Source organism: Coptis chinensis, chromosome 9 (assembly GCF_015680905.1).
Source record: "Coptis chinensis isolate HL-2020 chromosome 9, ASM1568090v1, whole genome shotgun sequence".
NCBI classification, from domain to species: domain Eukaryota; kingdom Viridiplantae; phylum Streptophyta; class Magnoliopsida; order Ranunculales; family Ranunculaceae; genus Coptis; species Coptis chinensis.
In genome coordinates, this window is record NC_141464.1 from 43,229,690 (window position 1) to 43,246,367 (window position 16,678).

At 34.3% G+C, this 16,678-nt stretch overlaps 1 protein-coding gene, 1 long non-coding RNA gene and 1 pseudogene across 3 annotated transcripts; 2 read left to right on the forward strand and 1 right to left on the reverse strand.

The window, feature by feature from the left end:
- Positions 1-1,846: 1,846 nt before the first annotated feature.
- On the forward strand, positions 1,847-11,979 carry LOC147476172 (monooxygenase 3 pseudogene; annotated as a pseudogene). The gene is made up of 5 exons (XR_015209752.1): positions 1,847-1,909; positions 1,996-2,141; positions 2,305-3,127; positions 10,230-10,291; positions 10,341-11,979. The product of XR_015209752.1 is annotated as a monooxygenase 3 pseudogene (transcript).
- LOC147476173 (mannose-specific lectin-like) lies at positions 11,417-11,839 on the forward strand. Its single transcript, XM_086585647.1, has one exon. It carries the CDS (start codon positions 11,417-11,419, stop codon positions 11,837-11,839), a length of 423 nt encoding a protein of 140 aa, XP_086441773.1.
- Positions 11,980-13,432: 1,453 nt separating the features above from the next.
- LOC147476174 (uncharacterized) lies at positions 13,433-14,644 on the reverse strand. Its single transcript, XR_015207951.1, has 2 exons — positions 14,389-14,644; positions 13,433-14,246 (listed from the first exon to the last, which is right to left on the reverse strand). It is a non-coding gene; the product is annotated as an uncharacterized LOC147476174 (long non-coding RNA).
- Between the last annotated feature and the right edge of the window lie 2,034 nt (positions 14,645-16,678).

The following is a 16,678-nucleotide window of genomic DNA, read 5'->3' on the forward strand; positions in this document are numbered from 1 at the left end:
GTGAACTTCCCACTTCAGTTGACACTTCCTCAAGCCAAAAATCTATGTTTCAACCAACACTCAGTAAGTACACATACCATTATTAGCAATATGTTCCTTAAGCACATGTGATCCAACTCTCACCTGCCATGATCTTTTTGAATGTCAACAAGCTGTGAGGTTTAGCAACTTCATGGATCTCATCATGTTCCACTTGATGAACACTACTTATCTGTTGCTCAAGGGGATTATCTTGTGAGCATAACATGGTTAAAAGAACATTCAGTTCATAACTATCAGCAAGCATGTCCTTTAATATCACTAAATACAATATAAATAAATAAAATTACGAACCTATTGCTTCGTCCACAAGCTGTAATGGTTTGGCATAGGTTTTCGTACGAGCTAACATCTTTTCTTTCAAAAAAGTTTGTTTTCGCGGAGAAGGCCCTGTAGGAATCTCTTTCCATTCATATGAAATATTTTCATTCATGGCTTCTCTCTGTGAAACACTTGTAAGGATCTGTTATTTAAACAACTGAATAGCTACTTTTTTCTTTTTCATACTCGGCGCACCAGGAGTAGATGTTGTAGCTCTTCGTGCTCCTTGAGAAGGTGGTGTTACAACACACGCTTCCTTGATAACCCAAACTAGCATAGCTTTGGTCGGGTTCTTCTTCTGTCTTGTAATCATGTTAGCATAGTCAGTTTGTTTGTCGATTCAACAAGGGCACTTGTTCATCAGGTACCGCAAATAGAAACTCGGCCACCTACTTGAACTTACAGCTTCCACAAAACTAATGAATCTTTCATAAGAAATGTCGACATCACACACTCTCAATTTCACCTCACCTCCGACATACTTCATCACCCCATGTTTGTCTGCTTTCATCTCACCATCATAATGAATAAGAACATCGAATGAAGCACTTGTAAGAGTTCTCACATTGAATACAATATAAAAGTTATCACATTTAATACTGTTACACTTTTATGACAATAGTATTCTAAAAAAACCTTAACAACAACGAAAGAATCAACATGGAAACTCGAGAACCATTGAAAGCTATAATATTTACTTGAAAATAATGATAGAACCTTAACACTACATTGAAACAAAACCCAACAAACCAAACTCTATATCCCAACATCCAAGACGAGATAGATAAGTTTTTAAAGGGTAAGTTAAAACAAAACCTACCTTTTTTATGTGAATGTGTGATGTTCTCCTCCATTTCAAACAAGAGGGAGGAAGAAAAAACCAAGAAAACCTTAAACAAAAGTGGATACTTGTCTAAACTTTTGAAGGTTGGACTAAATATCGAGGTTCATATTAGGGTACTATTCCCATTTTTGTGAAACGAAAATAAGTAATGGGTAAAAATAATGTTGCTGATAGTAGTTATAACAATTGCTACATAATATATCTGACTTAGCTTCGACTACTTCATTTATATTTTTATCCAAATAATGTCGGCGACACGTATCACTAGGGTAATCGAACAGCTAATTTGTTGTGGTCAGTCACAATCACCAAGCACACCTAGAGATTGCGTGTACCAGGTAGGTCAGCGAGTGTAGCAGTTCCACGTCGATTTTGTCTCAAAATACAACCAAGGGCAAAATAGTCAAAAAACCCTTTGAAAAGTCAAAATGTATGGGCATGGTCTAATTGAGAAGGAATTGATCGACATTATCATGGTCTATTTGAGAAATTATTAATTTATTTTGTTCTAAAGTGTTGTAAGGATTAGTAGTATGTGGTGAGATGTTTAGTCCCAAATTGGATATGTTAAGCCACACATAAAAGTATACATCTCTTGGGGCATCTCCACTTATCACATATTGGTTTTAAGTCGGATGCCCAAATCTTTAGTATGGTAGGAGCAAGCTATTTGTGTTTCACTGTTGTTTACTCCACGTAACCCATGTATGTTTTATCTACCAATAAGTTTGAAGTTGGATACCCAAATCTTTACTAGTACGACTTACTAAAATTGATCAAATTGATTATAGGTTGGGATTAAGAACCTTGGTTTTGGAGTCATGGAGTGATTTAAGAGTGACTCGATTTGCGTTATTAAATTGGACAAATGCCTGGAAGGCTATTAATGCACTTGCCATTGGGATTCCCTTAGGCAAAATCATCAGCAACTTACAGGGTAAGTAGACCGAAGGATTTGAGTGGCTTATTTCAAGTGATTTTTTTCCGTTACAACAGCTTAATTTGTTGAATTATTAGAAAGTAGAAGAATGACCACATGCATGAAGGCATTGATATCCTAGCTAAGCGATTTATTGTTGTATGTTTATTGACTTCTGCAGTGTTGTTGCTTCATCTCTTGTTTCGGGATTTCCTTCTTCGGAAATGTCATTTCTAGTCAAAGGAAAGCAGTGAGTTTTCCCAGAACATATACGTTTATAAAAGAATATTGTTAATTTGTTATGTTCCTACACACATAAACCTATTTAGTTGATGTAATGTTGTGGTGTTTTCTTGAGAAATTGGCAGTTTAACACGCCGACGATTTTATTTTCCTCGTCCAACTTGTATAGAGCTAATATAATCAGTTAGTATTAGATAATGTTGTTCAGTCAATATCATTATCATATACCGACCCTTTCTTTCCTACTGGCTATTCACACATGCAGATCGTGGTGTGTTTAGCAAGATATTAGCATGTTTCTTTTCCCCTAATTTGGCAAAATTGGCCTCTCTCCACACTAAAGATGACGCAAAGGCTGTAGGTGTTGCTTGCACAATTTCCATCTGGGGTCTGATGTCCCATTATAGTTGATCGGTACCAAATGCTGTGATAACATCTACTGATGCTCAGTCGTTAGCACTGTACGCATGGCTGACAGAGAAAGGTTTTTGAAAAGTTAAAATCTAGTACAAGCTAAGAGGATGTTATTCAATTGAGATGAAGTAAATACTGATGACTATACCTGGGCGCAATTTTGAAACTTGATCATAATGCAGTGGAGATCACGAAGTTCATTACATGAGAAGGATGATGTTTCTTGAAACCCTTGCAAAAGACTTGCCTCCTGGTACAATTAGATTCTATTCCAAGGTTGTATCAATTGAAGAAGCAAGGTACTATAAATTGGTGCACCTACTGATGGATCCATCCTCAAGGTTAAGGTGAAATTTCAAAAATATAAAGATCAATTGTATTAATTGTATGTCTAGTACATACGTAGGACATGGATATGTTGCTTATTTAATAAGAAGTTGCAAAAAATTTATGGAAGTTTTTGATGACCTCTGTTAGTATTTATTTTAAGAGTTCATATCAAGTTGATGTGTCAAAGCCTTGTAATTTCAGGTGTTAATCGAGTGTGATGGAGTAAATGTTAGGAATATACTGAAGACGTTAACAAAAACTGATGAAATGAAGAATGAGGATGAAGAAATTTTCTTATTAATTTTTGCAGAATGATTACAACCTCTTTATATAGAGACAGAGTTCTCTAATTAGTTAGACAGTTACAACTGAATTAGTTACAACAGAAATGATTAGTTATAACTAATTGCTGAGTTGGAGACACACGTGGCTTCTGATGTTCTTCATGCTCTATTCTTCTATACACCCCTTCAAGCTTTGAAGAGTAAGAAAAAAAGCTTGAACAAAACAGCATGAACTTCTGATGTTCTTCATACTGTGATGAACACCCCCTTAAACTGAACTTCTTGCTAAGATTTTTGTGATGTCAGGCACAACATTAAGTTGTTGTTGAAGCATTGAGTATCTATTAGATGCTAATCCTTTTGTGAATATATCAGCAACTTGATCTTCTGTACTGACATATTGTAACCTGAGAACTTTGTTAGTAACTTGTTCTCTTATATAATGAAAATCAACTTCTATGTGTTTTGTCCTTGCATGAAAGACAGGGTTCATGGACAAAGCAATAGCACTTAAGTTATCACACCATAAAATAGGAGAATCTTGTAGAAAAACCTTCAGTTCTTTTAGTAAAATGCACAACCAATAAATCTCTGCAGCTGTGTAGGCAAGTGCTATGTATTCTGCCTCTATTGAAGATCTGGAAACTAAAGTTTGCTTTTTGGAACTCCAAATAATAGGATTAGATCCATAGAATACACATAGGCCAGTAGTTGATCTTCTGTCATAAGTGCACCCTGCCCAATCATCATAAGAAAATGCTCTTTTTGAGCAATTCCTTTTTGTATTTTGATACCATAATGAATAGTACCCTTTAAATATCTAAGAATTCTCTTTGCTGCAGCAAGATGAGTACTTCTGGGCTGTTGCATGAATTGACAAACCTGATTTACTGAAAAACTAATGTCTAGTCTTGTCCAAGTAATTAACATACTGAAGAGCACCGACTAGTGATTTGAACTCAATAGGATCTTGTAGTCTTCTCCACTTGTTTTATCAAGTTTTGTAGATGTTGAACATGGGGTGGAACAAGGTTTTGCTCCATCCATCTTTGTCTTCTTTAGAACATCCAACACATACTTTGTCTGAGTTAAAAACATCCCATCATTATTTCTTGTTACTTCCAATCCCAAAAAGAAGTATAAGTCACCTAAATCTTTCATGACAAATTTTCTACTCAACTTATCAATCAAGTTTTGACAATAAGATTTAGAGCTTCCTGTGATGATTATATCATCAACATATACCATAACATAAGTAATGTCTTGAGAAGTAGTTCTTACACAGAGAAGGATCAGCTTGAGAGAGAGTAAAACCTATATCAACCACTACTGTTATAAGAGTTTCATACCATTCCCTGGGGGACTGTTTAAGTCCATACAATGACTTGTGAAGCTTGCAAACATGATGAGGCTTTAGTGGATCAATGAAACTAGGTGGCTGAACAATATATACATCTTCTTTCAGAGTGTCATGCAGAAAAACATTTGTCACATCTAATTGTTTAACTTGCCAATCTTTTTGAATAGCTATGGAGAGAATCATTCGAATATTTGAAGCCTTAGCCACTGGACTAAATGTCTGATTATAATTGACACCTTCTTCTTGATCAAATCCTTTAGCAACCAACCTAGCTTTATACTTATCAATAGAACCATCAACTTTCTCTTTTAATCTAGCTAAAAACCCATTTATTTTTGACAAGATGCTGATAAGGTTCGTAAGGAACTAAAGACCATGTTCTTGTTTGAATCAATGCATTGTACTCTGCTTGCATAGCTTTTCTCCACTCTGGATGCTTTACAACTTGTGTATAGCATGTAGGTGTTGGTACTTTGGCTTCTAGATGTGATACAAAAGCATATGATAAAGGATGTTTTGTAGCAAGTGAAGTGAATATTTTCTTTGGCTTTAAGATTCCTGATTTTGATCTTGTATGAACTGTAGAATTTGCAGGTGGTCTAGACCTTGATCTTGATTGCCTTTGATTGATAAGAGAAGGAGGTGGAGGGACTAGGCTGATTGCAGTAGTATTTGAAATTGAATTAAGTGTTAATTGTTCAACAGGACTAGCATTTGCAGAAGAAATGGATTCTATAGGAAGATCTAGAATTGAAGTAGTGATAGGTTAAAAAATGGGAACAGAGGAAGACACTTCATTAGAGATTGGATATCTAATGTCAGGATGTAATGAAGGAACAAACGTGTAAGATTTAGTTGTAGATGGTATTGATGGAATAGAAACAGATAGGGATGATTTAAAAGGAAAATGAGTTTCATTAAAAACCACATGCCTTGATGTATAAATTTTGCCAGTTTGTTGATCTAAGCATCGATATCCCTTGTGATCCAAACTGTAACCTAAGAATACACACTCTATACTTCTAGGTTGAAGTTTAGATGATGTGTAGGGTTTTAACCATGGATAGCATGCAGATCCAAAAACTTTGAGAAAAGTATAGTCTGAATTTTGTTTGACAACTTCTCAATAGGTGTTACTAACATTGTTTGAGGTATCATTCTATTTATAAGAAAAACAGATGTTTGAAAAATATCATCCCAGTATTTTGGGGAAACATTGCTTTAAACTATTAATGTTCTTGCAATTTCTGTGATATGCCTGTGTTTTCTCTCAGCAATACCATTCTGCTGAGGAGTATGTGGACATGAATACTGGAGATTTATACCATGAGTTTTTAAGAATGACTTGAAAATATTACTTTTGAACTCACCACCTTCATCACACCTGAAACTTTTGATTTTTATTTCAAGTTGATTTTCAACAGGACTTTTAAACATTTGGAATATAGGGAAGAAATCTGATTTCTTATACAATGGAAAGATCCATGTATACTTGGACTAGTCATCAATGAAGGACACATAATATAAAAACCCAGTAATAGATGGAATAGAAGATGGCCCCCACAAATCACTATGAATCAATTGCAATGGTTTTGTAGAACATGAATTTGATGATTGAAAAGGAAGTCTAACATTCTTTCCTTTATTACAAGCAGAACAAAAAGACAAATCAGTAGTCCTACCAAGCATAGGTAGACTATACATTGACATGATTTTAGAAAATGAAACATGATTTGGATGTCCTAATCTACAATGCCAGTTTTAAACAGTGGTCTTAACACCCACAAATGCAGCAGACTTATTTGAGGTAGAATGAGTTGAGATGTAAGACTGAGGTGTAGATGATTGACTGAGAAACTTCATGAGATACAAGCCATTCTCATGAGTCCCTTTGAAAACAATCTTCCCCAAAGTATTCTTCACAAAGAATGTAGTAGGAGTAAATGTTACTTCACAATGATTATCTTTAATAAATTGATGGATTGAGAGTAAGTTCTGGGATATATGAGGAACATGTAAAATATTTTTCAACTTGAAGGATGACTTTAAAGTGTGAGCATAGGAATTATCAATATTATTGATGGCAATGCTTTGACCATCACCAACAAGAACCTTGTCATTTCCAGTATAAGATGAGTGTTGTGCCAGATTGTTGATATCTGGAGTCATGTGATTTGTTGCTCCTATATCAGCCACCCATTGTGTATCAAGAGTTGAACAAGTTGGAACTGAGCCTCTTTGAGCAGCCATTGCTTGAAGCTTGGAGGGTGGTTGTCTCCCTTGGTAAGCACTATTCATCTTATTGAAACAATCAATAGCACCATGTCCTGTTCTGCCACAGATTTGGCATTGAACTTTTCTTGTATTGCTTGTGTTATTTGGTTTAGAATCTTGTGGAATTTGAGAAGCTGAAGTTGATCCTTGAGAATATTTCTGATAGTTCTATGTATTGTAACCTCTTCTTGAATTGTTATTATAGCCTCCTCTTCCTCTTGATCTTCCCCTGCCTCAATAATTGTTATATCCATTTCCTTGATAAGAAGAGTTATTATAACCATTTTGAGATATATCTTGATTTGAAAATCTGTTGATAGCAAAGGCTTGAGGAGAAGAAGCAACCAGATTTCTATTCCTTTTAGAAATTGTGATTTCTTCACTCAATAAGAGATTATGCAGCTCATCAAAAGAAACTTGTTCTTTTCTTACTCTTATAGCAGTGCAAAAGGCTTCATATTCTGAAGGTAACCCATTGTACACATAAGAGATCAAATTTGCGTCACTAATTATAACACCAGCAGTTACTAAGTTGTCAGGAATTTCTTTAATCTTCTGTAAAAACTCTCCCATTTAATCATTTCCTTTTCTTGTAGCTTGAAGCATGTTTTTCAATTGATGTTGATGGGATTGAGTAATAGCTGCAAATCTTCGTTCCAAAACATTCCACAAATCTCTTGATGAAGACATCCTAATTACATAAGGAAGCGCACCTTCAGACAAAGTGGTATTAATCCAGATTAACAAAGTTTGGTCTTGTTTGATCCAGTCAAGATATTGAGGGTTAACAGTAGTTGTTACCTCACCATTATCATTACAAATGAACTTTTGAGGACATGTAAATGAGCTATCAACATAACCAAGTAGGTTATTACTTCTGAGAATTAGAAGAAACAAAGACTTCCAAAGTAGAAAATTGTCCTAATTGAGTTTAATAGGAACAAAATGATTGATATTTATTGAATTCATATGAGATGATGTAGAAGAGCTAGCGGAAGAATTTGATGTCATTATAACAAATATGAAACAAGTTTGAGAGTAATATGAAGAAGATCGAAAGAAAAAAGAAAAACTTGATGATTCAGAGAACTCTCACTGTGATTTGAAGTAGTTGATTTGAAGAACAAACAAACGTTTTGTTCGATTTGAAGACCTAGCTTCTTAGTTTTAATGGCGAATCGATGAAGAACAAAGCTTCAAACAGCTCTGATACCATGAAGACGTTTACAAAAACTGATGAAATGAAGAATGAGGATGAAGAAATTTTTTCATTCATTTTTGTAGAATGATTACAACCTCTTTATATAGAGACAGAGTTCTCTAATTAGTTAGACAGTTACAACTGAATTTAGTTACAACAAAGTTCTAATTAGTTAGACAGTTACAACTGAATTAGTTACAACAAAAATGATTAGTTATAACTAACTGCTGAGTTGGAGACACACGTGGCTTCCGATGTTCTTCATGCTCTATTCTTCTATATATACAACTTAATTGTACTTACTCTTTACCAATTACCAAACTATACAAATCTTTTGTCTTGTAAGTGTCTTGTACTTCTTAGTTAAATTCGAGTCTAGTGTAGATACACTATGTCCTTAAGACATATTTTCCCCCTCACAGTGCTTGAAGGTTAATGGGAAACTGTCTCCTAAGATAGAACGGATTTCCTTCTATAGAAAGCTAGCACTTCAATTCTATAGAATCAGCAAACACAACATAGTATTTGACTAATTAAGAACAGAAAGAGAAGAGAAAGATCAGAAATGTGTGATATGGTGTGTTTTTCTCTCCAAATTCATCAACTATTTATAGGTGAGAAGTGTCTTTTCGAAACAGCACAGTGACTCTTTGAAAAAGTTAGACACCTCTTTGAAAAGTCACATGTTTCGAAAGGATGCACCATTTCCAGAGTGATTTTTGCTCCTAGCGGGATTTGCTCCAAGAGCTCCAAGGGAAACAGGAACCAACCAAGTGTCCACTGAAAAGGGGTCAACAGTTATCAAGTTTCCACCTTAATATATGCTTCCTGATTTACCCCCAACCTTAAAAAAATAAAAGAAAAAAACTTAACCAGTTACAAAATCTAGTTTTTGGTCTTAATTGTTGGGGAAAAAAAAAAAAATAAAAAACTTGAAGTGCTGAACTAGTGACACTTCTTTCAAACTAAAAAAGATAAAAAAAAAATCTTTAGCTAATGATGGGAAGAACTCCTATATATTTTACAATGAGATTTTTTTAATTCTTTTTCTTTTTATTTATTTCTATTTTTAGTGGGGGCAAATCAGGAAGTTTGTTCTAAGGAAGGAATTTGATAATTGTGAATCTCTTTTTAGTATACACGTGGCTGGTTCCTGTTTTGCTTGGAGCTCTTGGAGCAAATCCCGCTGGGAGCAAAAAATCACTCCCATTTCCGTATATATTGGTATAAAGCATTTCATCTCAAGTTGCAAATCCTAAACCAAAATTCTATAGCAACCGAATTTTTTGAACCGAATTTGTGAACACACTGACGTGGCACTCATCAGGCAGGGGGTGCGTGTGTATTGGTCAAAGAAGTACTGAAAATCAAGGTCTCTCTGCTTGCCACGTTAGTGTGTTCACAAATTCGGTTCAAAAGTGTGAGTTGTTGTAGAAACACTCAATCCTAAATTCCGTGGTTGGAAAATGGTTAGGTATTCAGAGACCAACTTTTACTGGTAGGTGTGCAGCTCGGGGCATTGCAGAGTTTTCAAATGCCCACAACTTTAAATCCAAATTCATGCAATTCTTCGGAAATGGCTTCCAGTCAGGTTTCATTCCTTGCGACAAAAACAACACGTACTGGTTCTTCACATACTCTTCGTCCAACAGAAGTAAGTTTGAGTCCATGTCCCTAATTGAAGTTCTCTATAGTGTCTCACTAGGTTTATTCACCAACCTTTCGACATGCGAATACGGTCCAATAACACTTGGGACTGAAAATGTTTTCCCTCCCGTCCACACTGCTTGGTATTCGTCTGAGTGACCTTGTCAAAGAGTGATCCTGCTGCTTCGCAACAGATTGCTATCAGGAATATGTAATAAGTACTCAGGAATATGTTTTGCTTACAAGCAATTAGGACTCATGAATACATAGAACAACATTCTTGCGCTTTCTACTTTTAATTATATTAATCTTCTATTGAATGCATAACATTTCACATGGAATTGTTTGTGTAGACAAAGAGCTGGGGAGGATGATGACCCAGCTAAGATGAAGCAATTTGTGCTAAGGAATCTTGGTAACGTGCCCAAAGACTTGGTGGATGTTGTGGAAAAAACTAAACTGAAAAACATTGCCTCCTCGATCTCCTTTAATGCTCAGGTGGCCATGGAAGGTATTATGGCCTGGAGCAATCTATAAAGAAGATGTTTGTATTGCTGGGGACGCTCTCCATCCTATGACCCCTGATATCGGCCAGGGGTGGTGCTCGGCACTAGAAGATGGTATTGTTCTGGCTAGATGTCTTGGAGAAGTCTTTTCGGGAAAACAAAGTGGATAAAATGAGAAATAACCAAGGAAGAAGAAGAGTATACTAGCATCAAGAAAGGTTTGGAAAAGTTTGCTAAAGAGAGGAAATGGAGAAGTTTTGAATTTGTTACTAGAGCTTATATGGTAGGTATGATACAACAAAGTAGTTGGAAGGTTATCAACTTGTTCAGAGATAAAGTTTTGTCGACGTACCTGGTTGGGTTGTTATTGAAGAAGGCGGATTTTGATTGTGAGAAGCTGAAATTTTCTTGAAACAGTGCTTATTAAGAGAGACAGACGAAGAGATGGCACATTTTTGTGTTTGTTCAATTTGCTGTCTCAATCATGATTGTCCCCCCTGGTTCTAGCTTACAAGGTACCTGAATACCTGATCGATACACGAAAGTCTACTAAAATGTATTTAGAATAAGCAGATTCAAGCTGTACTTAAATGAACGTAAAGTCTACTAATTTTCTTCGATCTGTGATCTCAGATATGCATACAATAGTCTAAATTAAATGTACGTATATCCAAGGTATTCTTTCGAAATTTAAGTATTTTAATTTCATCACAGAAGAAAAAACATAAGCGAGTTGGTGGTAGTCAAAAAAGAAGGCCAAGACATTTTCGTCCCTCAGAGTGTATGGAATAATACTGCTGAATTAGCAACCACTACATGGTCAAAATTGCAAAATCTAATCCTTGAGACATTTTCAAAGTCAGAATATTGTTCACACCTCTTCACAGTCCTATAAGTAGAACACCATGCACGTTACAAATCACAACGTCCTTCTTCTCCCAGTATTGTTTCTACTACATACATAATCTTCACAACATCCTTCTTCTCCCAATATTGTATCTACTGCATTCATAATCTACCATCAACATATAAAGATGGCACGTACATTCAACATATTATCGTCTCTTTTGCTTCTCGTTATCTTGTCCTTCAATAGCGCTGTTTCTGAAGATATTCTCTTCAGTGGTGACATATTGAACTCTAATGAATTCATTGAGAATGGTCCTTACAGGTTCATAATGCAATCAGATTGTAACCTTGTCTTGTACATGAACCGAAACAGAGTGCTCTGGAATTCTGCGACTAATGGAAGGGGCACGTCATGTAGGGCTACCTTACAGAACAACGGCAACCTTGTGATCTTATCTGGAACTGATGTTGTGTGGAGCAGTCAGAGTGCACAGGGTCCCAATAACTACCGCTTGATTATTCAAGGTGATGGGAATGTTGTGATCTATGGTGCATCTCTTTGGGCTACAAACACTGTTCAGAGTAGGAGAAGATTACTTGCTGTGTAGAGCATGCAAGCCTAAACATGTGTTGTATATCTGTGGGTTTTATAATATGTACTGTTGTTTTTACGTTACTTCAGTTTTTGTTCTTCATTTTTTACGAATTCTATCAATAAATGCAATAAAGCGTGTTTCTTATTGCTGAATTTTCCATGGTGCTATTACATGCTAGATTTCTTCGTTTCTTTTCCATTAAAAACATGCCAATTATTATAGGCTTAACACATAAATAATCTTGTTAGATCAAAGTTTTATTTTAAGCTCGGTTTGCAGTTCTCACAGAATGAGACTAAAACCAATCTTGTTAGATCAAAGTTTTATTTTAAGCCCAGTGTGCGGTTGTCAAGATGCGCGTTAACTGCACATTTCTAGATGTATTGAATTGCATAAGTGACAGTGATATCACCTTGGCTTTTCTTTCTTTTTTTGATATATTTAGTCGAATGAATTCGTCAAGTTGGTGAAAACTTTTCTTAAAAATGTATATTTTGTACTTGTGGACAAAGGACGATATGAATACTAGGGACAAATTAATAATCAACTCAAAAAAGATCAATTGAAAAATAATCAAGTTACTGCAGTGATGTCATGGCTTACCTGGTCCCTGCTACTGCCAAATGCCCAAATCTATCCTTCTCTTGTCAAGACAGGCTTCAATCTACTTAGTAGTTAGTAGTAGCAGCAACAAGGAAAAGTGAAGGTGATCATTGCTTTTGTTGTCAATGGAGACTGTTGAAGATATTGTTATTGTTGGTGCTGGGATAGTTGGACTCACCACTGCCTTGGGGCTTCACAGGTGCTATACATAACTACATATTCTGTATGTTTGAACCAGCTAGATAGCAGTACTAAACCTATTTGGTTACATGTAAAATGAGAAGAAATTCACATCAGCAACACTTGGTTACAGAACAACAAGCAAACCACTAGGCCGTTTGCGCCTTTCAGAGTACCCACAGATCTCTGTAGCACCATTACTTTTCCTACTTAACGCATAGAGTTTCCTTCTTCACTTCAACGAACCTTAAACAAAAAATAAAAATAAAAAATAAAAGTATTCAGATTTAAATTAAGGGTTAACGAATATTACCCCCACTAGATGAGCCAATTAGGAGCGAATAAGTTTTCCTTTCATATTTGTTAAAATTTAATAATTTTTATTGATTTTAGTTCATAATTGTTTTCTGCTTTTACCTTTCGTACCTCACTTAGTGTTTTTTGCAAGTTTCGAGGTACCATGTAACTGACCATTGTCTATCTTCCTACCAATCTGTGATATGCCAAAGCTTGCTTTTGAAATAAACTCTACCAACGAAAATTGCATTATAATGTGTTGTTTCAAATGTATTTGGTTCAAGTATTTTAGGTAAAAGGTTGAATGAAGATGTGCTGATCAATTGATGTTTCTTACCATATTTTTAGAACTATATATATATATATATATATATATATATATATATATATATATATATATATATATATATATATATATATATATATATATATATATATATATATATATATATATATCTCAATTGGTATGTAATAATACTCCAGTAATTTTGTTGAGATTTCTATACAATTAATACCAAATCAGAATTGATATTGTGTTTGCCTCCATTTTTATTTTTCAATTACTTGGCATCTAACTCAAAATTACATGGCTGAGTGGAGATGCCCATAAATATTGTTTTATATTTAGAACAAGAAACAACCAGCCTCCTAATAATCTACCCAGTCAACCAACCTCAAATCGTTGATGACTTTCTTAGGGAGAAGCCTAAACTTCTCCCTGCTAATAAATTCTACTTCTTTTAAATACACACCATACATCCTAGCCAAGTAATCACACTCACCCACAATAAGATTTTTAACAACAATGATATCCAATTTTGTTTTTTCTCTAAACTGTTCAATTAAGATTCTCTTATCTTCCATATTCAACCAATGTTATGACTGGTCGTTCTTTGGCCGTTTGTTTCTAATAAACTCCTCACATCTACTACTATCAGTGCCAATCAAGAAGGAGGACCATCACACTTTACACAGTCCTTAACAAACTCTGCAAATATCAGGACCCTAACGATTGCAAGCATCTCCATCGTGTTATTATTCAACTCTTTCGCTAAACCAACAATGATTCCAACCAGCTGGAATTCCTTGTTATAAATTAAAGATGCAGCTGCTCCTACCTTCTGAGTAGTCCAAGATCCATCAGTTAGAACAACACAATCGTAATCATCAAGATTTTTTTTCCTTCCTTAAACTGCTACTTCATTGGTTTTTCTTAGTTTCCAAATGAAGCTTTTTGTTTGATATCCGCTTGGCCTTTCCTTTTCCCCTTCGCAAGAGTAGATAGAAGTCCTAAACCCTCCCAAAATCCTTCTCTCTCACAAATATGATCAGATCGAACCTGCAAAAATGAACAACCATTTGCATTAGGGCTAGCCATACTATCATATTGTTAAATCCTAACATCTCCGACTCAAATTACATTACAACAAAAAAAGAAGACACTAACTGGGGGTAGATGGCATCAGAAATCTGAACCTTACCAGTCCCAAAACTTTCAACACTAACTGAGCACATCCTAGCATGAATCATAGTCATTCCAGTGGAAACCTGATAAGAAGATTGAAATTCAGTATAAGATGACCTAAACGACAATAACTTATAGGTAGTATATCATCCTACTCTTTTTGATCATTAATCAATTAATCCTTGTTTTACAAGAGAGAGAGAGCTACACAAATGCATAGATTGTTCATGACGTGTAGCATTTTTTTTCTTTATGTCACGGTAGTTGGTCTATAACTCTATACTAGCTTTCGAATGCGTCCTACAAACGGATGATATTATATTAAATTATTCTAAAAAATATTAGTAACTAAGCTATGAGATATAAAAATTATATTAATCATTCATTCAAATTTCTTGCACCACTCTCTATAAAAATGAAGCACCAAACCTTGAAAAAACCCATCGACTTCTTTTTGTTGTTAGGTTTAATAATATAAGTCTGATTGAAGTTTTGTGAGAATGTCCAATGTGGCGAAAGTCATAGTACAAAATATCGGGATATGAGTATTTATCGATACTCAATTTCTTGATATGTATCGTGGATATATCATTCTCTTTAGGGATATTTTACATTGTTTCACATGCAAATATCGTGGATATATCCAAAATATCGACAAATATCATGGATATTATGGATATTTCTTGATATATCACGATATATCTTTTGTATTTATTTGAAATATAATGGTAAATATTAAATAAAATTGTTACCTACACAAAATATTGCCAAATATCGCAATATTCTAAATATCGTAAACATCATTGAAATCGTCAAAATATCACTGATATTTGTAGTCTCATATATCGTGATATTTTTGTATCTATTGCTAAAATCTCGATAGATATCGCGATAATTTGTACTATGGCAAATATAATATTGAAGCTACTTGAATAGCAAGACATACATTCCCAATCATAATAAAAGAATTATGATAAACACTATTTAAAATACAAAACTATATTTGTCGAGACATTCTATTCCCCCTACATATAATACAAATATGTTTCAGGGTTAGTTCAATGCATTTGCATCAAATTTATGATTTTCTATTAATTATTCTTTGAGGTTAGTTCAATGTAATTGCATTCAGTTTCCAATTTCACATTAATTATTTTTTGATGTCAGGTCAATGTAGTTGCATCAAATTTTCGATTTTCCGTTAATTATTATTTGAGGTTAGTTTAGTGCAATTGCATCAACTTTATGATTTCTCGTTAGTTATTCATTAAGGTTAATTCAGTACAGTTGCATCCAATTTTTGATGTTTCGTTAATTAGTCTTTGAGATTAGTTCATTGCATTTGCATCCAGGTTCCAATATCTCGTTAATTACTCTTTGAGGTTAGTTCAATATATCTGCATCCAGTTTCTGATTTTCCGTTAATTATTTTACGAGGTTAGTTTGATGCATTTGTATTTATTTAACAATTTCTAGTTATTTATGCTTTGAGGTTAGTTCGATGCAGTTACATCCGCTTTCTGATTTCTAGTTAACTATTCTTTGAAGTTATTTCAATGCATTTGCATCCAATTTCTGATTTCCCGTTAGTTAATCTCTTATTTTAGTTTAATGCAATTGCATCCAGTTTCTGATTTTCCGTTAATTATTAGTTGAAGTTAGTTTAATGCAATTGCATCCAATTTTTGATTTTCTGTTAATTGTTCTTGGAGGTTAGTTCAATGCATTTGTATCAAGTTTCTAATTTTTCGTTAATTATTTTTTTAGGTTAGTTCAATGTAGTTACATCAAATTTATAATTTTCCGTTAATTATTCATTTAGGTTAGTTCAGTATAGTTTCATCTATTTCTCGATGTTTCGTTAATTAGTCTTTAAGATTAGTTCATTGCATTTGCATCCAGTTTCCGATTTCATGTTAATAACTCCTTAAGGTTAGTTTAATACATCTGCATCTAGTTTATGATTATTTATGTTTTGAAGTTAGTTGGATGCAATTACATCTCGTTTCTGATTTCCCGTTAACTGTTCTTTGAAGTTATTTCAGTGCATTTGCATTTAGTTTCTGATTTCCTACCAATTATTCTATGAAGTTAGTTCAATGTAGTTGCATTCGGTTTTTATTTTCTGTTAATTATTTTTTTAGGTTCGTTCAATGCATTTGCATCTAGTTTTCAGTTTCCCATTAACTATTATTTGAGGTTTGTTTGATGCATGCATTTGCATACCGATTCCAATTTCCCGTTATATTTTTTTCAAGGATTTGCATCCAATTTCTAATTTTCCGTTAGTTTAATGCAGTTGCATC

Excerpts from the sequence above, each read along its gene's own strand:
- LOC147476173 (XM_086585647.1), top strand. The coding sequence starts at position 11,417 with ATGGCACGTACATTCAACATATTATCGTCTCTTTTGCTTCTCGTTATC.